This window comes from Nicotiana tabacum, chromosome 17 (genome assembly GCF_000715075.1).
Source record: "Nicotiana tabacum cultivar K326 chromosome 17, ASM71507v2, whole genome shotgun sequence".
NCBI classification, from domain to species: Eukaryota; Viridiplantae; Streptophyta; class Magnoliopsida; order Solanales; family Solanaceae; genus Nicotiana; species Nicotiana tabacum.
Window position 1 is genome coordinate 137,897,060 of NC_134096.1, and position 21,951 is coordinate 137,919,010.

General features: G+C 39.5%; 2 protein-coding genes across 2 annotated transcripts in view; one reads left to right on the forward strand and one right to left on the reverse strand.

Annotated features, from left to right (window-relative positions):
* Nucleotides 1–13,676, forward strand: part of LOC142172134 (secreted RxLR effector protein 161-like) — a 31,358-nt gene extending 17,682 nt beyond the window's left edge. Inside the window, exon 3 of the mRNA XM_075235912.1 lies at nt 13,555–13,676. Coding sequence (XP_075092013.1) covers nt 13,555–13,676 — 122 coding nt within the window. The remainder of the gene's footprint in view (nt 1–13,554) is intronic.
* Nucleotides 13,436–15,960, reverse strand: LOC107823092 (uncharacterized). The gene is made up of 2 exons (XM_016649690.2): nt 15,459–15,960; nt 13,436–14,775 (listed from the first exon to the last, which is right to left on the reverse strand). The coding sequence occupies exons 1-2, from the start codon at nt 15,834–15,836 to the stop codon at nt 13,885–13,887; spliced, it is 1,269 nt and encodes a 422-aa protein (XP_016505176.2). The 5' UTR covers nt 15,837–15,960; the 3' UTR covers nt 13,436–13,884.
* Between the last annotated feature and the right edge of the window lie 5,991 nt (nt 15,961–21,951).

A 21,951-nucleotide genomic window follows, 5' to 3' on the forward strand; every position in this document is an offset into this window, starting at 1 on the left:
TTTATCATTCCTCGACTTACGTGCGCAATCCGTACAATTTTTCGGAAATTTTTTATGTGAAAAATGGATTAAAATGGGAAATAGAGCTTTAAAACTAAACTAAGTTGACTTTGGTCAACATTTTGAGAAAATGGACCCGGATCAGTATTTTGAAACGTTTGGTAGGTCTGTATCGTGATTTGGGACTTGGGCGTATGCTCGGAATCAAATTCCGAGGTTCCTAACCCGAGTTATGGAATTTTGATGAAAAGTTAAAAGCTTGAAAGCTTAATGATTTCTAAGAAATTACTGATGTTGGATTTATTGACCTCGGGTCCGTATTTTGGTTCCGGAGCTCGGTATAGGTCCACTATAATATTTATGACTTGTCTGCCGAATTTGATGCAAATCAGAGCTAATTTGACGTGATTCGGACGCCCGGTTGTAAAAATATAAGTTTTAAAGTTTTCTTGAAAACTTCCTTTGATTTGGTGTCCGATTCGTAGTTCTAGGTGTTATTTTGGGGATTCGATCATGCGAGCAAGTTCGTATGATGTTTTAGAACTTGTGTGCATGTTTGGTTTGGAGCCCCGAGGGCTCGGGTGAGTTTCGGATAGGCTACGGGATGTTTTGGACTTCGAAAATCTGGTATTTTGCTGCAGCAGGTGTTCTGGCATGTTCTTCTTCGCGTTCGCGATGGTACTCACGCGAACGCAAAGAGTAAACTGGGCAGCTGGATTTTTCTTCTTCGCAAACGCGAAGGCTTGGTCGCGAACGCGAAGCGATGGGGATATTACCCTTCGCGAACGCAACCATCTCCTCGCGAACATGTAGTGTTAGGCACACCTGGGGGAGGGTCGATCATTCCTTCAGCGCGAACGCGAGCTATGCCTCGCGAACGCGAAGGCCAGGAGGGGAAACCTTCGCGAACACGAAGGAGGACTCGCAAACGCGAAAGCCACGGGCTGCTACTCATCGCGAACGCGACAGGCCCTTCGCGAACGCGAAGAAGGCCTGACCCCTGTGACTTAAAACAGAACCAAAAACGGGATTTTTCCCATTTTTCACAAACCCTCAATTATAACTCGGCTTAGGGGCGATTTCAAAGGAGTTTTTCACAATTTCGGACTGGGTAAGTGTTCTTTATCATATAGTGATTGTATTTCACAAATCCATGTCTATATTCATCATTTATTTCGGATTTAGATGGAAGAAATTGGAATTTTTGTAAAACTTTCCAAAAACGAAAAATTAAGATTTGAAGGTTCATTTGATATCGAAATTGGACAAATTTGGTATGGTTGAACTCGTATCAGAACGGGTGTTCGGATTTCGCAAGTCTTTTTGGGATTTGAGACGTGGGTCCCATTGCCAAATATTTTAATGAATTTCGGATTTTTATCCGAAAAATTTGTAAATTCATATGGAATTAATTCCTATGATTAGTATTGAATATATTGAATTGTTTGTGAATAGATTTGAAACTTTCGGAGGCAAATTTAAAAGGAAAAGCTGTGGTTTAATAATTAATTGGAATTTTCAAAGCAAGGTAAGTGTCGGGGTTAACCTTAACTTGAGGGAATAGAACCCTTAAATTGTTTGTTATGTGAATTGCATGTAAACGATGTATAGGCGAGGTGACGAGTGTCTATACGTCGTCAAATTAATCATTTTCCTGCTTACTTGAAAAATCATAAATTATTTTTAATCATAAATTAATTATTATAATAATTGTTTCTCTCTTATTCTTTGGAAATATAAACTCTTGAATTCCTGCATTAATTATTACATGCTATTTGAATTATGTGCCTTAATTGTTATTTGACATTTAGCATATTAAATATTAAACTACCTATTTGCTCCCTGATTTCCATAATAATTTGCTATTTGTCATTGTTTGCTTCATAATTAAACCATAATTATTGTATGCTTGTTGTCTTGTAATTTTATATTAATTGTTACATTTATTGGGAAAATTTCTTCTATAAGAATTGGTAAATAAAAATGTTGGAGGAGCGGGTTGCACGCCGCAACATGATTGATTATAATGAATATATTCGAGGATCGGGTTGCACGTCATAACAAGCTTATTAAAAGTCTATATTGGAGGATCGGGTTGCACGCCGCAACAGACTTATTAAAAGTCAATATAGGAGGATCGGGTTGCACGCCGCAACAGACTTATTAAAAGTCAATATTGGAGGACCGGGTTGCACGCCGCAACAGACTTATTAAAAGTCAATATTGGAGGATCAGGTTGCACGCCGCAACAGACTTGATTAAAAGGAATATGTTGGAGGAGCGGGTTGCACGCCGCAACAGAACTGAATGTGGATATATTGTGAGAGCGGGTTGCACACTGTAACAGAAATAATGGAAATGATAATTGGTTATGATTGTTGAGTTGCCTTCAATTATTATAAATGAATTACCTGATTTATTTCTATTATTGTTGTTGTTACTAATATTGCGTACAGGTTAATGTAAGTGAACCGCCTTAGCCTCGTCACTACTTCGTCGAGGTTAGGCTCAGCACTTACCAGTACATGGGGTCGGTTGTACTGATACTACACTCTGCACTTCTTGTGCAAATTTTAGAGTTGGTCCCAGCGGCGTACCATAGACTTGCTCGGATTTCAGCTATCAGAGGAGACTTGAGGTATAACTGCATGGCGTCCGCAGTTCTGAAGTCCCCGTCTATTATACTTTAGCTGTGTGTTTATTTTCAGACAGCTTTATTTTATTCAGACCTTTATTTGTATTTATTCTAGAAGCTCGTGCACTTGTAACATCAATTCTGGGATGGTATTTAGACACCATTATTATTATGAATTATTTCAAAATTGCTTCCGCATTTGCTTCCTTGTTATTAATAAATTTAAAAATTATTTTAAAAATGGATAATGTTATTCTAACGTTGGCTTGCCTAGCAAGTGAAGTGTTAGGCGCCATCACGGTCCGGAGGTGGGAATTTCGAGTCGTGACAGTTGGTCTCAGAGCACTAGGCTATATATGTCTCACGAGTCACGAGAAAGCTTAGTAGAGTCTGAAGGATCGGTACGGCGACGTCTGTACTTATCTCTCAGAGGCTATGAAGTTTAGGAACAATATCACTTCTTTCTTATTCTGTCATGCGATTTTATTCTATCATCGATGATTGAACCATTCTACTCTTATTCTCTCGCAGATGGTGAGAACGCGTAATACATCTACCGATGGACAGGGACCAGAACCCCCGGTGGCAACTATGTCCAGGGGTAGAGGTTGAGGCCGAGGTCGTGGTAGAGGCCGAGGTAGAGGTCAGTCCAGAGCTCAAGCAGCTGCACTTGTTGAAGAACCTCAGATAGACCTTCAGGAGGAGGTCCCAGTTCAGAATGTACCAGTTGGACCAGTTCAGGTCCCGGAATGATTAATAGCCACTCCAGTGCTTCAGGACACTCTAGTCCGATTGGTTAGCCTTATGGAGGGTGTGGCCCATAATGGTACATTTCCAGTGGCACCAGCCGTCTCACAGGCTGGGGGAGGAGCACAAACTCCCACTACTCCTGCTTCGGAGTAGATGGCTCCCCAGAATTAGGCTCCAGCAGCCCCGCCAGTTGGGGTAGTTCAACCAGTTGTTGTGGCACAGACCAGTGATAGGCCTGCCATGTTTTTTGAGGCCTTATTGAGACTGGATAAGTTTACCAAGCTCTTTCCAGTTCACTTCAGTGGTACACCTTCTGAGGACCCACAGGATTATCTTGAACGCTGCCATGAGGTGCTGCAAAACATGGGTATAGTTGAGACCAATAGAGTTGATTTTGCTGTATTCCAGATGACGGGTTCCGCCAAGAGGTGGTGGAGAGATTACACATTGACCCGACCAGTCAGATCACCTGCACTTACCTGGGAGCAGTTCTCTCAACTATTTCTGCAGAAGTTCCTCCCTATCACACTGAGAGAGGAATTCCGCAAGTAATTTGAGCGTCTACAGCAAGGCAGTATGACTGTTACTCAGTATGAGTCCCGTTTTGTGGATTTGGCTCGTCATGCTTTCCTTTTACTACCTATAGAGGGAGAGAGAGTGAGGAGGATCATTGAGGGACTCACTCACCCTATCAGACTTTAGATGGCCAAGGAGACTGGAAGTAAGATTTCTTTTCAGGCGGCTGCTAATGTCGCAAGGAGTATCGAGATGGTTCTTGCACAAGAAAGAGGGCAGAGCTACGATAAGAGGCCTCATCAGTTCGGTGGTTACAGTGGTGCCTCGTCTGGAGGCCGGGGTAATTTTGGTAGGGGTCATCCTCCCAGACCGTTTCATTCAGCACTTCATGTATCTCCCGGTGCTTCAGGGAGTCACGGTCCTATTATGCCTTACTCTGGGCAGCCAGTATTCAGTGCACATTCAGCTCCTATCAGTGCACCACCACTCCAGAGTTACTACAGTGGTTATCCGACCCATCTGGGTCAGCTTCAGCTTTAGCAGCCACGGTATCAGGATGGGTGTTATGAGTGTGGGAACATTGGTCACATCAGGAGGTATTGCCCTAGATTGGCGAGTAACAGATCTCGGCAAGATTTTTGTGCCATCATACCGGCACCGGTTATTTCACCGCCTGCTCAGCCAGCTAGAGGTAGGGGTCGGGCAGTTAGAGGTGGAGGTCAAGCCATTAGAGGTGGAGGTCAGGCCATTAGAGGTGGATGTCAGACCGTTAGAGGTGGAGGCCAGCCAGTTAGAGGCCGTCCCAGAGATGCAGTTCAGAGTGTTGGGGCCCAGACCCTATTTTATGCTTTTCCAGCTAGGCCTAAGGCCGAGTCATCTGATGCTGTGTTCACAGGTATTATTCCAGTTTGCCATAGAGATGCTTCAGTTCTATTTGATCCAGGATCTACTTATTCCTATGTGTCCTCCTATTTTGCTTCATATTTGGTTGTGCCTTATGATTATCTGAGTGCTTCTGTGTGTGTATCGACAACGGTGGGAGCTCTGTTGTAGAAGATCATGTCTACCGTTTGTGTGTGGTTACTATTGGTAATTTTGAACTAGTGTGGATCTTCTACTTCTTGATATGGTAGATTTTGATTTCATCTTGGGTATGGATTGGTTGTCTCCTTATCATGCTATATTGGACTGTCATGCCAAGACAGTGACCCTAGCTATGCCAGGGTTACCTCGGTTAGAGTGGAAAAGAACTCCTGACCATTCTACTAGCAGGGTTATTTCTAATATGAAAGCTTGGCATATGGTAGAGAAAGGATGTCTAGCCTATTTGGCTTATATTCGCTATCCCAGTGCGGATGTCCCTTCTATGGACTCAGTGCCAGTTGTTCATGAATTTTCAGAAGTATTTCCTGCAGATCTGCCGGGGATGCCACCCGATAGAGATATTGACTTCTGTATTGATTTGGCTCCGGGCACTCAGCCCATTTTTATTCCACCTTACCATATGGCCCCTTCAGAGTTGAAAGAATTGAAAGAGCAGTTACAAGACTTTCTTGATCAGGGATTCATTAGACCCAGTGTCTTGCCCTGGGGTGCACCAGTATTATTTGTAAAGAAGAAAGATGGCTCGATGCGGATGTGTATAGACTATCGGCAGTTGAACAAGGCCACTATCAAAAAAAAATATCCGCTGCCAAGAATTGATGACTTATTTGATCAGCTTCAGGGTGCCAAGGTATTTTCGAAAATTGATTTGAGATCTGGTTACCATCAGTTAAAGATTAGGGCATCTGATGTCCCTAAGACAGCTTTTCGGACTCGGTATGGGCATTACGAGTTCCTAGTGATGTCATTTGGGTTGACAAATGCTCCAGCAGCATTTATGGATTTGATGAATCGGGTGTTCAAGCCTTATTTGGATTCTTTTGTGGTTGTATTCATTGATGATATCTTGATTTACTCCAGCAGTCGAGAGGAGCATGAGCAGCATCTTCGAAGTGTGCTTCACACATTGAAGAATAATCAGTTATATGCCAAATTTTCAAAATGTGAGTTTTGGTTAGACTCAGTTGCCTTTTTGGGACATGTTATATCGGCAGAAGGCATAAAGGTGGATCCTAAGAAGATTGAGGCTGTTCAGAATTGGCCTAGACCTACTTCAGTTACAGAGATCCAGAGTTTCCTGGGTTTGGCAGGTTATTATCGTCGGTTCGTGGAAGGGTTTTCATCTATCTCAAGCACATTGACCAGACTAACCTAGAAAGGTGTTCCATTCAGATGGTCATACGAGTGTGAGTTGAGCTTTCAGAAGCTCAAGACCGCTTTGACTACGGCGCCAGTATTGGTATTACCCACAGGTTCAGGATCGTATATGGTATATTGTGATGCATCTCACATTGGGCTTGGTACAGTATTAATGCAAAATGGCAAGGTAATTGCATATGCGTCGCGGCAGTTGAAAGTTCACGAGAAGAATTATCACGTTCATGACTTAGAATTGGCAGCCATTATTCATGCGTTGAAGATTTGGAGGCATTACCTCTATGGTGTCTCGTGTGAGGTATTTGCTGATCATTGCATGCCATAACAGACTTATTAAAAGTCTATATTAGAGGACCGGGTTGCATGCCGCAATAGACTTATTAAAAGTCTATATTGGAGAATCGGGTTGCACGCCGGAATAGACTTATTAAAAGTCTATATTGGAGGATCGGGTTGCACGCCGCAACAGACTTATTAAAAGTCAATATAGTAGGATCAGGTTGCACGCCGCAACACACTTATTAAAAGTCAATATTGGAGGATCGGGTTACACGCCGCAACAGATTTATTAAAAGTCAATATTGGAGGATCGGATTGCACGGCGCAACAGACTTGTTAAAAAGTTCAATATTGGAGGATCAGGTTGCACGCCGCAACAGACTTGATTAAAAGGAATATGTTGGAGGAGCGGGTTGCACGCCGCAACAGAACTGAATGTGGATATATTGTGAGAGCGGGTTGCACACTGTAACAGAAATAATGGAAATGATAATTGGTTATGATTGTTGAGTTGCCTTCAATTATTATAAATGAATTACCTGATTTATTTCTATTATTGTTGTTGTTACTAATATTGCGTACAGGTTAATGTAAGTGAACCGCCTTAGCCTCGTCACTACTTCGTCGAGGTTAGGCTCAGCACTTACCAGTACATGGGGTCGGTTGTACTGATACTACACTCTGCACTTCTTGTGCAAATTTTAGAGTTGGTCCCAGCGGCGTACCATAGACTTGCTCGGATTTCAGCTATCAGAGGAGACTTGAGGTATAACTGCATGGCGTCCGCAGTTCTGAAGTCCCCGTCTATTGTACTTTAGCTGTGTGTTTATTTTCAGACAGCTTTATTTTATTCAGACCTTTATTTGTATTTATTCTAGAAGCTCGTGCACTTGTGACACCAATTCTGGGATGGTATATAAATACCGTTATTATTATGGATTATTTCAAAATTGCTTCCGCATTTGCTTCCTTGTTATTAATAAATTTAAAATTTGTTTTAAAAATGGATAATGTTATTCTAACGTTGGCTTGCCTAGCAAGTGAAATATTAGGCGCCATTACGGTCCGGAGGTGAGAATTTCGGATCGTGACAGTCTCGTAGTCCCAAATGTAAATATGTGACAGGGGGATCTCCCGAGGAACCACATCATAGTCCCAAAAGTAAATATGCAACCCCAAGGATGGAAGAATAACTCAGCAAGAACAACCTCTTCTTAAATCCAAATTTCTGATAAATATATTAACGCATCTTTTTTAACTTATTCAATTAATTATTTGCATATGGACAATCCATAATGTAATAATTGTCAGGAAATGTCAACTCAAGAAGCTCACGGAATTCACATAAAAATTAAAGTAGCTATCACACCAAATTATCATATAAAACAAATTCGACAGCCAAAAAATGAGGCATGACAAATACGGATTAATATATGCCAGTAATTTCCAATGTAATAAATAAAAATGCCTAATACTTTAAAGCAATAAAATTTGTACATATAAGCCCGAGTACGTACTCGTCATCTCGCGCACATGGCTTTCATATTACATAAATGGCACATACAACTCAATGCCTAAGGGGTAATTCTCACACTAAATATTAGGCAAGATACTTACCTCAAACCAAAAATCGACTCAAAGCTCAACCACGGATTTGCCTTTCGAATTTGTCTCCAAACCAATCAAACCTAGCAATTTATTTACCAACAATTCAAATTGAGCTTTAGAAATTATTCACAATTCGACAGAGACATAATTTAAGTCATTTTCGTAAAAGTCAACCAAAATTCTACGTGGGGCCCACTTTTTGGAACCCGATGAAAAATCACGGAATCCAAAAACCCATTCCGATACGAGTTCAACTATATAAAAATTATCGAATTCCGACATCGGATTGCCTTTCAAATCTTCATTTTATATTTTTGGAAGATTTTACAAAAATCTGATTTTCTTCAATTAAATTTACGGATTCATGATATAAATAAGTATGGAATCATGATATATAAATGATTTAGGATAAAGAATACTTACCCAGTTCAAATTTGTGGAAAACACCTCTGAAAATCATCCAAACCGAGCTCCCCAACTCTATTTTTTGTTAAAAATGGCAAAACTCTCCGTTTATAGGGGTTTATGTCTGTAGCGTCACAAGTGGCGTGGAGCGCTGCCTGTGGTGCCGTTTCCAGAATCCCAAAAATTTCCAGCGCCAGGGCTAGCGCCCCACACTACCCTGGACGCTGGCGGCGATGGGAAATCTTTTTCGACATTGAAATGGGCATAACTCTCTCATACGATACCCCGAATTCGATGAATCTTTTTCCTATGGATCCGAAATTTCAATACGGATCTAATGCTTCAATCAAAACTGAATTTGGAGCTTATTTACTTAATGTTATACCATTTATTCTTGAAGAAACGATGTCGAAACATTCTAGAAACATTCATATTAAATTCCGTTAACTATCCGAAATCCACCCGAGGCCTTCGAGACCTCAACTAAATATACCAAAAAGTCCTAAAATATCATACGAACTTAGTCGATGCCTCAAATCACATCAAACGATACTAAAAACATGAATCACACCCCAATTCAAGCTTAAATGAAACTATCGAATTCCAACTTCTACATTCGATGCCGAAACCTATCAAATCAAGCCCGATTGACTTGTACATAAATCATAAATGACATAACGGACCTATTCAAATTTCCACAATCAGATTCTAACTCTGATAACAATAAAGTCAACTCCCGGTCAATTCTTTTCACTTAAACTTCAAAAAAATAAAGAATTGTTCTTTCAATTTAATCCTGTATCATCCGAAAATCAAACTCGACCATACACACAAGTCATAATACACATTACAAAGTTGATCGGGAACTTAAGCTGCTAAAGGGGACGTCAATTCTCTAAACGACTAGTCGGGTCGTTACATAAACCCTAAATCATAATTTAATGTGCCCTAAAAGTCCAACTACGATATTCCATCTACATAAAAAACAAATACATTACATGTTATATTAATCAGAATTCAAATTAATTTATAGAATTAGGTTACATAATAAAATTTAGTTATAAAGTACAACATAGTCAAACACTAGAATATTTAATTAGTTAAGTCATTCAATTAGACTAACCCACTTACTATTAATCATAATTAATAAATCCTAAAACATAATTTAATGTGCCCTAAAAGTCCAACTACAATATTCCATCTACATAAAAAATAAATACATTACATGTTATATTAATCATAATTTAAATTAATATATAGAATTAAGTTACATAATAAACTTTAGTTACAAAATCTCAAAGTCCCAAAAATCCCAAATTGTAAACCCTAGTTTATACAATTGAAAGAATTTAAATAACTAAAATTAACAAATGTAGATAACTAACCTTCAAAGAGAGGAGAGAGGTATGATTTTGGGAGTCGCGCGGCAGTGGCGGAGGAGCAGTGGTGGCGCGGCAGTGGTGGCGGAGAAGTAGTGGTGGCGCGGGAGAGACGAAGTAGGGATGTTTGATTTTGGGTGAGAAGGGACTGGTGAGGTGATTTGGCTGGGATTTTGGAAGGGTTTATGGATGTGGAAGAAAGAGTAAAGAGAAAAATTGGGGAAGAAACCGTTCTTTGGCACCCTTAATTAGAATTTTCTGACCGACTTCGGTCGGAAAATGCGGTCGGTATATTTAAGTTCCTTTTGACCGTTTGACTACACATATCCGACCGAAATCTGTCGGTATTTTAATTTTAAATTATTTTTAAAATTAATTTAATTAGAATACCGACCGAAGTCGGTCGATTTTTGTCAATTTATAATATTTAATATATAACTGATATATATATATATATATATATATATATATATATATATATATATATATATATATATATATATATATATATATATATATATTCTCCAATCGTGTGATTTGACCGAGTATATGTTGTTGTATATATATTCATGTGTGTGTATGTGTGCAATATGTGTGTGTGTGTGTGTGTGTGTGTGTGTGTGTGTGTGTGTGTGTTTGACCATTTTGACCAATAATACCGACCGATTTCGATATACCAATAAAAATAAAATGTGATTTGCTTAACTGATATATGTATATATATATATATATATATATATAAAAATATATTGTATGTGTATGTATATAAATATATATTCAATTTAGGATGTTATATATACGTAGATTGTAAGTAACAATAATCTATAAGTGTTTGACCATTTTGACCACTAATACCGACCGATTTATATATGTAACTTATTAAAAAATAATTAAATATTTAGTGCTATAAGATGTAGTGCTATATTAAAACTTAAGTTGTAGCAACAACAATATATACATATACATACACACACGCGCACACACACATACACACATATGTGTGTGTGGGTGTATAAGTGTTTGACCATTTTGACCACTAATACCGACCGATTTCGGCCGGTAACTTATTTAAAAATAAAATGTATAGTGTTATAAGATGTAGTGCCACTAGTAAGTGTTGATGTCGACCACTTATCACTACTTCTCCGGGGTTACGCTAGATACTTACTGGATACGTGTTGATTTACGTACTCATACTACACTTCTGCACTTATTGTGCAGGTATGTGTGTGTGTGTGTATGTGTGTGTGTGTGTGTGTGTATACCGAACTTTATTTATCATGATTCGATCCATACCTCATACCCAAGATCAAGCACCAGAGCTGCTCATAACAACGTACCAAAAAGAAGAATGTGAGAAGTTCATATTCTCCAGGTTCTACTATAAACCAGGTAGTGAGGATGGAAAAAAAGCATAAGCTACCTCGTGAAGGATACGTTATGTTGGTACTTGGTGAGTTAGGCATTGGGTGCCCGTCGCGGCCCTACGGTTTGGGTCGTGACAATACAATTTAGTATTTTCGAACGATATCGGTCGGAAATTTTATAATTATATGATAAATAATTATTTATTATAAAAAAGAATTGACGTAGGGCGGAAAAAATTAAATTAAAAATTTCGACCGACATCGGTTGGTATTCTATAATTATTTTAATTAATCATTTCTTTTGTAGATAGTATGCAAGTCTGACCAGTCTTTGGTCAAAGATTGACCATTTGCCGACTGAAATCGGTCGAAAATCTCAACTGTGTCAGATAAAACAAACTTTCTTTTTTGTGGTACCACAGAAACCGACCGACTGCGGTTGGTATTCTTATTTATAATTTTTTTATTTGATTTTTTCGACCAATTTACTTTGTTTCCGACCGATTTCGATCGGTATTTCTTTCTGACCAATGTCGGTCGGAATATCTTGTACGCTTTTTGACAGTTTTTTAGTAGTGTTACACATTTTTCCTTTTTTTTTCGCTCCTCCCCCTTCTCCCTCTTCTTCTGTTGCCTCCCTCTTCTTTTGATTTGCTGCCAATTTATGTCACATATTGCTGCCATCAATTCTTACAAAATACCACATATTCCGATTGCTACCATTGATCGTAGATTGTGAAGTATCCTCTAAATTAGGGGGAAAAAATTTAGTGATTCAAATGAAATCATGATGACTGAAAAATCATTTCCAATTTTTAGATTATTTTCTCCCAAAACATGAAATTTATTCACTCATTGAGGTTGGGTAATGAAACTTATTTATAATTTCATACAATATGGATATAAAAATAATACAGCTGTAATATCATACAACTTAAAAGACAACTTTCGTGAACTATATATAATATAACTTTAGTACTATTTTGATACATGTATATACAGCATTATACATGTATACAAAGGGGTGTTCAAATTTTTAACACCCTTTACCATTGGCCTATACAAGGGTGTTCAAAATCTATTTTTAATCAATAATAAGTAATATTTTACCTTATACGTAATATAAATTTTCGGCGAAGGGTGGTCAGTTGACCTTGGGCCAAAATAGCTTCGCCCCTGAGGATAGCTGCACCGCTCGCAAATTTTAACTTGAACAATTAATCATGCAATGATAATGAAACAACACTGAAAGATACTGTGTTCCTGAATCATATCACTAAGCACATCTGTAATATCATTAAGCTTTGAGTTTTTAACGTAACAATCCTTGGCCTATATTATTACACCATGAACATTTCAATAAAGACTATTGAGAAGAATTCTTGCATTCATTTCTCAAAGCAAAGTAAATCTCAAATATGTTTAGTTAATTCTTCAAGTTTATATTATGCCTTTATTGAGTTTCAGACCTAACAAATTTTAACAATTCAAATGCTACTTGGTTTTTGCTGTTTGTTTTTGCTTGGGAGAAGAGGGATAACCTTTGTGATAAGCAGTAAGCTCAAAGTAAGGTCATTTAATACTCTAGGCATTGGAGAGAAGAAGAGCATGTGTTAATAAAGTGGCCACGCGTATGGCCCATTGTTTTGTGACCTTCAATGCATTTGTCGAATAAAGGATCAAATCATTTGTTTTTAAGTCTCGGAATAAAATGAATTATGTGGCTTTGCTTAGTTGGTGTCTCGTTCTGTTCCATTAGTAATTTGATATTTTTAGGGCGGTTCACTTTTGTCCACTATTGTTTTGCATATTTCATCAAAAGTAATAAATAAATTACATAATTTATTATGATACTCATATTAATTGGTCTATAATCTTAATTGATTTGAAAAATGATTTGGAGTGAATAATTAATGCGAAAGACAAAATATGAAAAATAAAATATTTTTCTCTTGATATATGAAAGTGGACAAGTAATATTAAAAATTTATTTTTAGAATAGTGGGCAAGTAAAAGTGTACGGAGGGAGTACATGTTTGGCTTGTTGGCTTTGTAGATTACATATTCCATAATTGCACCACATGCTCACAGCCCACAGCTAACGAGGAAACTTACTACTACTACAATTTTCTGAAACTGACTGTTTTCTAAGATACCCCAGACGACAGTTTATTTTTACATAGCTGTGCACGGGTGGCTCATTAATTTTTTAGGACTTTCATAAACCAATAATTTCTTTCATCTTCCCTGATCCATCTCTAAATGTTTAAGAATAATTTTGAACAATTACTACGTTGTGCCGGTAATGGGGTAACACATAGTTGCTAAATTAACTTATTGAATCAATTCACAGGATACAATGAAAATCTGTTATTAGAAAATGCATCTACTATAGGCATCTTGTTGGAAAATCCAAGCTCAAGCAAGTTTTATAAGTTCTGTTCAGGAAACTTTAAGCTGTCTTCTAAGTTGTAACCCGTGAGATGCATATCACATCTGATTTTTTTTCTTTTCAGATAGATGTTTCTCAGGTAGGGGGAGAAGGGAGTCAGATAAGCCAGACAGAGCGAAAGATACAAGAAGTTTGAAGTATAATTTTTCAATTTGTGTATTGCATAGGTACAAAATTGTTCATGTACAGAATATGGTGAACTATACAGTTAATGGAGTAGGAACATCCAGATTAGCAGGAGAAAACATTCAGGAGCAAGCTTCTTGATCTAATCAGGCTCCTAAATGTTCCCTCCAATCCCTTTTCAATGCTGTCAAGTTGAGCCTCAACAGTCTCAAATCTTGTTTCCAAGTTCGTGCTGTTTTCTAGGCCTTCTTGTTCTCTTCTTCCGTTGTTTGTCAATTTTGAAACCAATGACCATTTTGGTTGCTTTGGCTTCAAAAGTGGCACAGACAAAAAAGACAAGATATATTGGATAACCAAAATACAAATTGCATTGGCTTCCCTTAGTGCTCTAATCACAGCTATTGTCTCCTGATCTGCGTCCAGTAATGCTGAGGTGAGACTGAGAGTCTCACAATCCACTTGTTTCAAAGCCAAGACCAATCTTTTGGCGTCCTTCTTCATTTTCTTGCTGAAAGTGGTGAATCTTGTGATTCCAGCTTCTGCACTGGGATCTCCTTTTCGTCTTCTGAGTGAGGATTGAAGAGCTCTAACATTTTCCTTATATTGAGAGACAATTTCCCTTGTAGCGCCACAAATATCAAGAATCCTAACTGATTTTTCCAGCAACTCCTCAAACCATTCCCCCTGTTGGTGTTGGGAAAGTATCTGAAGAGTTTGAGGCGAGTTAAGAAGATCATCCATACACTTTTGTAACTCCTCCAAACCGAGTAAGCTGTTACAGATTGTTTCTGCTGTTGGTGCAGCTGATGTCTCAAATCCATTGAGCTTATTCAGCACCTCTTCAACCCTTTGAGTTGTAGGGTGTGATCTGACAGGCAAACTGATTGATCGAAAAGGCTTCGTTTTGGAAAAAGGGAAAGTAGCCATGGCTCTTTGTTTTTTCTTTTTTTCTTTGTGAGAAGAGACTAAATTTCCTGATGAGCAATGAACATCAAAACAAGGTTATTTATAGAGGTAGTTAGGCACAAAAGTGGGACGCTGAGCATGTGATTGTAATGTGGCCATGTGGGTATGCCTTTGAATTTGGTGAACTGATATGATATTCATTTGGCAAACAAAGGCTATAATCAATTGTCATTTCTTTAGGCTTCACTGTCGTGGAATTGAAAAAATAATGTGACTTTGCCTTCATATGGGGCTTCAGTTACAGGTCAGCTCCCTCCTGGCTGCCCAAGCATTGTGCCATTGCTACCGGATATATAGCAATTAAGATGCTTACCATGTGGCTTAATTGACGTTGGGAGAGTTAGCCAATATTCAAATTGGCACACGAATGGCGCGTCTGCTCAAGAACTTCGCGTTCAACATTAAATGTCAAGTGTAGATAGCTGTGGTGCTTGAGACATATAATGGAAGAAGGTGGTATGATTTTTTAATAGCTGTGCACGAGTGGCCTGTTCTTCTAATGTTCCCTGCAATCCACAGGTAACATGAAGTGGACCCTTACACAACACGTTTTTATTATTGCCAAACGTACTTCAATCTTACTTGCACCAAACAATTGTTTTTAATTATCAGTTAGAAATAAATAAGTCTAAGAGGTGTCTGGTGGAGGATGTCCCATGCTAGAGGTCGGTACTGAGCAGCTTCTATTTCCTTCCCTCTTAGCTTGCTTTTACACCAATTGGTCTTATGAAGTGAATTGAAATTTTCTCCTGGTGTTCTATTTCAATAAGATGACAATAATTAGCCATTAACTTGTTATAAATATCAAGAATTCCCACGGAACTGTCCAATAACTCATAAAACCATTTCTCTTTTTGATGTTGAGAGAGGACCTGAAGGGTGAGTGGCAAGTTAAGGCAGTGGTCCATGCAGTTGTGCAACTCTTCAAATCCAGAGAGGCCATTGCATATGGACTCTGTGGTTAATGCACCTGATCTTTCCCATGTTTGAAGCTTGTTAAGCTCTTCTTCAATTCCTTGGGTGTTGGGATGAGATCTTGAAGGTAAACTTATTGAGAGATTTTGGTTGGATTTTTTAGTAGAGGTAGCCATGGTTTTGTATCCTTTTTCCTTTGACAAGATAGCACACTAAAGCAAATGATGGACTAAACAAGCTAATAGCATGTTTGGCCAATCTGGAAAAATCAGCTTATTTTGAGAACTGTATTTTTCAAAAGTGCTTTCGAAAAAAGTACTTTTTGAGAGAAGCAATTTGTGTTTGGTTAATCACTCCGAAAAGTACTTTTGAGCAATAATTTGTGTCTGGCCAAGCTTTTCAAAAAGTGCTTTTAAGTATCAAATTACAAATAAGGACATGCATAGATTTACTTAATAGTTAATATTATAAGTAAATAAATAATCTTAAAAAATTTGTTATTACAGGCAATAATTAAATTTTTTCATTTTATTTAAGTAAAATATGAAAATAAAATTAAGAAGTACTTTAATTCTTTTAATGTTATTCAAATATATTAAAAATCATTCAACAAATATAAAATCATTCACCATTAAAGTCACTATATATTTAGAAAACTATCCTAAAAATAAGAAGAAATACTTATACATTAATATCCTAAGTTTTAGATTTAATGGTTATTTTGGTATATACTATATTTTGTTAAGGGTATTTTTGGTAAGAAGAAGAGTCAAAACTGATTCTGCTTCTACTTTTAGAAAGAAGCTACTTTTCTCTGCTTCTCTGAAACTGCTTCTGCTTCTTCCCAAAAGTATTTTTTTCTTCCAAAAAAGCTCGATCAAACACCTCCCCAAAAAAAAAGGAATGGCCAAACACCTTAAGTTGAGAAAAAAATGCATTTGGAAAAAAAAAAAAAAACACTTTTGGCCTTTGGAGAAGCTTGGCCAAATAGGCTATAAGTTCCTAGGATTGCCTAGTTATAGCTAAAATATAGTCATACAAGAAAACAAGCCGAGCCATAATAATGTGATTAATAATTTCTTATATAAAAGCGATGTTCATCCTAGCTTGAGTTCACCTCAGCTATTCCACTGTATACCTTTTACCTCCTGTTTGACCAAAAAATATAACTTTCGGTTAAACTATCAAATTTATGTAATAACGGGTTAAATCTAGTTAATGATAATAAATCTAAATGCGAATCTTGAAAACGTGTGTGAGATGGGACATATCGAGTGAAGTGTTGATAATAATAATAAGCACAAAACGTTCATAAAATATCAGCAATAATGAGGTGTAACTAGCAATAAGTAGTAATAAATGGCATTTAAGTAAATAAGAGGAATGATTCACCCAATAAAGGATGGATTGGACGAATGTTCCTCCTGACAATGATGAATGATAGATAAATCAAGATTTATTCGAATTATTCTCGGATTTGGTGGAAAAGTGTGGAATAATATGTGCAAGAATCTTGATAAAAAGGTAGTCTTTGTTTCTTTACGAGAGATAGTAAGAGAATCTTCTTCAGAAAAGTGTTCTTATCAAGTGAATATTACCTCCTTTTTTCCTTAAGTATCTCCTTATTTATTTGTGACCTGTCTCTAACAAACCCTAATAGTTCTCTTCAATATCCTATTTAAAAAACTAGCCGTTGTTGTTCTGTCAATGGTGCTCGACCTCGGCCATTGTTTTCATATTTACTACGAACCTCGTTGTTCCCTGGCCGACCTCGACTGATTCTTTCCTTAATGTTGCATTACCCTAAATATTTTAGGGCATGTTTTGACCTATATAGTTAGTCCCTCCGCTTATTGAGGCCGGCCTCAGGCGGGCTCGATGAATGGATATCATGTAATGTGGTCGAAGCATTTAGATGGTATGAACGAGTCGTGATGATTGCGGCAAGTTGTCAGCGTGTCCCTTTGTGAGCCGTAATTTTTGGGTCATATGTCCCACGAATCACGCTGACGTCATGGTGACAGGCGTCATTATTACGCGATTTCCCGATACATTGGTTCGTTTCGCGCGCGTCTTCTGATTGAATCTACCACTTCGGTTACAGTGCCAAGTAATAATGGATTAATTCCTTGGTTTCGGTGCTTGAATATAGGGGTGTGCGGGTAACGTTTCCATCTTTATGAAACCCTTGCATCAGAAAGTCTGTGTCTTCTTCTTCTTCCCCCATTTTTGTGTCTGTTCTTTTCAAAAACCTTTGCCTTTTTCTTCTTCCTCCATTGTTGCGTACTTTCTTACTGGTTTTAGTGATTCTTGCCGCTTCTAACACTTTCTTTCTCGAGCATCTTCCCTTAACAACATGGCTTATGTACCCTCTATTTTTGGTATGGCAACTGACCCTGTCCCTTTGGCGGTGCTTATACCCCCTCATGCTGATAGGGTCTCTGTCACCACTGAAGAAGAGAATTTTCCTACGGTAGAAGAAATAATCCCTCGTAGTGAGAAAGTTAGGTCCGATTTTTTGAAGGCGCCTGAAGGTGAGCGTGAAGTCTTGGAATCGGTGATGGAAGAGGCCGATCTGGCCGAGCTTATGGAAAAATTCAACATTCCTTCCCATATCGATTTGGTCCTAGCAGGACGCGACGTGGTGCAAATCCACTACCCCGGATATTGCGCGTTCTATGCGTATCCTTTCCAGGTCAGCTATATTCTCCCCTTTCTCCCATTGGCGGAGGAATTTTGCCGCTATTACGGTGTCTGCCCGGCCCAACTCTCTCTATACATCTATAAGCTTATTAGGATGTTCTTAAAATTCGCCGAGTTGGCCGGGGTCAAGGTCACACTCCGCTATCTGATGCATCTCTTCGCCCTTAGCTTTTATAGGGGGACGATGTTGCATCTTCGCCACCGAGGAGGTAAACGCTTGGTGGTGAAGATGGATGACAAAGAGAATCGTCAGTTCTGGCTCAACTACTTTTTCATTAGAACCAAAGACGTAGTGGCCAACGCGGACGACTTTCATGAGACTTGGAATCGTGCTCGTAAGTATCCGTTTTTTGTGAAAAGTTTAATTTATCTATTTCTAGTCGTAGGCTCTAACATTTTGTCTCTTCTTTATATAGCCAAGGCTATGCCTCCTCCTTTGGTCGGGGACATTTCCGACTGGGTTGACTGGATTCTGCCTCACACTGTGGGGATTTGTGAGTGGCCTTGCTTTCTTAAGAGGTTCGGGCCTGCTTCTTCCTTGGCCGGTGAGTTTGTCGATTATATATATATTTTTGTTTTCTGTTTTGACTGCATAGTCGCTTGCACGCTATATCTTATTACTGGTGGTGACGACCTTCGATCATTCCTTTTCAGTTCGAGGATCTTCGAGGAGGCCGAGGGCTTCTCCTCCTGCATTTCGTAAGAGAAAGGCTGCTTCTTTGGAGTATGTTCCTGCTGTGACCATGGCTAGGCTTGCTCGGTCATCTTCTTCTGTTCGTTCTTCTACTGTGGCCAGGTATACTCGTTCGTCGGCCATACCTACTGCTGCTTCCGTACCGGCTTCTTCTACGCCCACGGATATATCGTCAACGGAGCTTCCGGCTTCCCTTTTGCTTCATCTAGTGGACGAGAAAGAGGAGTCATCATCGAGTGATGGGGATTTGGTTCCCCGTAAGAGGAGATCGGTGGATGTAGGTGATGGGACTGCCCGGGTAGTGGATGCAGTGATGGGCGATTTTGTCATCCGTGAAACGGCGACCATAAAGCTTGAAGATGATGCCAAGCTATCGCCTGTGGTTCTGCCATCGACTGAAGTCGTAGAGGGTATGTCTCTTCCTGAAACAATGATGGAAGCTGAAGGGCCATCGGTGAGAGTCTCTGATATTTTGCGGCAGGATGAGCCATCGGCCTCACGATCGGCCGAGGGTCCTTCTTCGATGGCCGACATAAAAGGAAAGTGTGTAAACGAGGATGGTTACTAGACGGGCTCTGATGTGGATGCCGACGAGGTGAGGATGATGGGGGAGGGATTTACCCGACTTGAAGTAAGGTTGGAAGGGTCCATGCGGACCATTGCGATCCCCATGGATCGGGATTTGTTGGTCAACACAGAGAACGTGGTCCCTTTCCTTGGTCCCCTCTGTTCTGATATGGAGGGTAAAATCCTCGAAAAGCTGAATGATGCTACCTTATCTAGGAGCATAGTCGGCCTCGCTCTTAGGGTAAGCTTTTCGATATCTCTCGTTTTTGTTTGTCAAGTTCAAAGTTTGTTTCGTTCTTACTCTTCGTTTTCCTTTTCTCTTTCTTTCAGATCGTGATTTTGGAAATTGAATGCGTCCGAAGAGCGGATAGGCGTAAGGCTATTGTTTTTAATATGGAGAGAAAATACCGCGAGTACCGCAGTAAGTATCGTGAGATTTGCAGGAGGTTTGACGAGGGCGGTTTCCAAGCTCTCCGAGACGAGCTGAAGGAAAAGGACGACGAGCTAGTGAAGGTCATTGAAAAATGCATCGTTCTTGAGGGGGCGCTAAGGGACAAAGATGAGGAGCTGGAGGTTAGTAAGGGGCTCAAAGCCCAGTGTGGCGATCTCCAAGCCCAGGTGCTCTCGTTGCACGTCGAGCTCAAGGAGTGTGAATTCAAAGCTGATGCTTTAAGTGGTGAGGTCGCGGAGAGGACAACGGATCTCGAAAAGGCGGAGTTAGCTCGGTCGCGGGCTATGAGGAAAATGGAGGCTTTAGAGATAGTGATTCGTGTTCTCCATTCCGAGCGAGAGAATGCCTTGGAGACGGCCAGACTCAAAGAAGAGCGGTTTGATGAACGGATTGGAGAACTAGAGAATGAGGCTTCTGGCCTTTCTGATCGAGTCGCCGCTCTGGAGGCCGAGAAGGCACAATTATTGGCTCGGCCATCCTCTTCCCATCTTTCTAATTTCCCTAATGTTCCTCAAGATTTATACGAGGAGTGGATTCACGCTGAGGCCCAGCTGGATATATTCAGAGATCTGATGAGGGCGAGAACTATTTCAGAAGCCATCTTCGAGGATGCTCGTGTTAAGGCACATAGATCTCGGTTCTCTTGCGGCTATGATCCTGCTACATCAGAGGCCGGTGATAACGAGGAGGATGCGGGCGTGGATCGGATTGAAGAGGACGCCTGGTATGAGGATGGGTATTGCGATGGCGATGGTAATGGTGAATGGGCAGATGGGGATGGCCCAGGTGATCAAGCCAATTAGTCGCTTTTCTTTTCCTTCTTTTTGTTTTGCTGCAGACTTCTGCGTGTTTTTTGTGGGCGTCTTTTCGAGCCTTTGTAAAAAAAATATTCTAAGTTTGAAATACCAATTTTATTATTTGTTCCTGATTCTCTTTTCTTCTGTTCGAGTTTGTACGTTTTTTGATTTTGTTGCTTGGTTGCCTTGGTTTCCTTAGTCGTAATACCTTAGCTTGAGTAGGGTCAAATGAGGTCGGAACAAAACCTAAGTTTGATCATGGCCAAGGACCAGTAGATGTTAGTTCGAACGAGATCAAACATATCATATGTCTATTTATTGTCGAGGGCCATTTAGGTGTTGATTAGATCGAGGTCGAGTATAATCTATGCTTCATTATGTCCGAGGGTTGATTAGGTGTTGATTCGAACGAGGTCGAATATCACCTACGCTTGATTATGGCCGAGGGCCGATTAGGTATTGATTCGAACGAGGTCGAATATCACATATGCTTTGATTATGGCGGGGGGCCGATTAGGTGTTGATTTGAACAAGGTCGAATATCACCTATGCTTGATTATGGCCGAGAGTCGATTAGGCATTAACTCGAACGAGGTCAAATATAACTGACACTTAGTTATGGCCAAGGGGCGATTAGGTGTTGATTCGAACGAGGTCGAATATAACCTATGCTTAGTTATGGCCGAGGGTCGATTAGGTGTTGATTCGAATGAGGTCGAATATAACCTATGCTTGGAGAGAATAGAAATAAACTTCATGTATTTGTGCTTTGTTCATACAGGTGGAGAAATTTACATATTTTTCGGGCGTTGGCTGGTATTTCAGTCCCAATCTCAGTCTATCTAGTGCCTTCGTTGGTCGACCATAAAAAGTATTGAGAGGTCGAGCAATGAACTAGCCGTCCAGTGCCTTCGTCTGTGTGCACTTCAATCATGAAGTGTCCCCTTCATCGCCTCGTTAAAAACCTCCTCGAGAAAACCCAATTAAGACAAAACTCAAGTGAGGAAAAAAGGAGTACAACTTTGGGGACGCTTCGTCTTTTAAAAATTGAAGTACTTGAGGTGTGTAATATTCCAGTT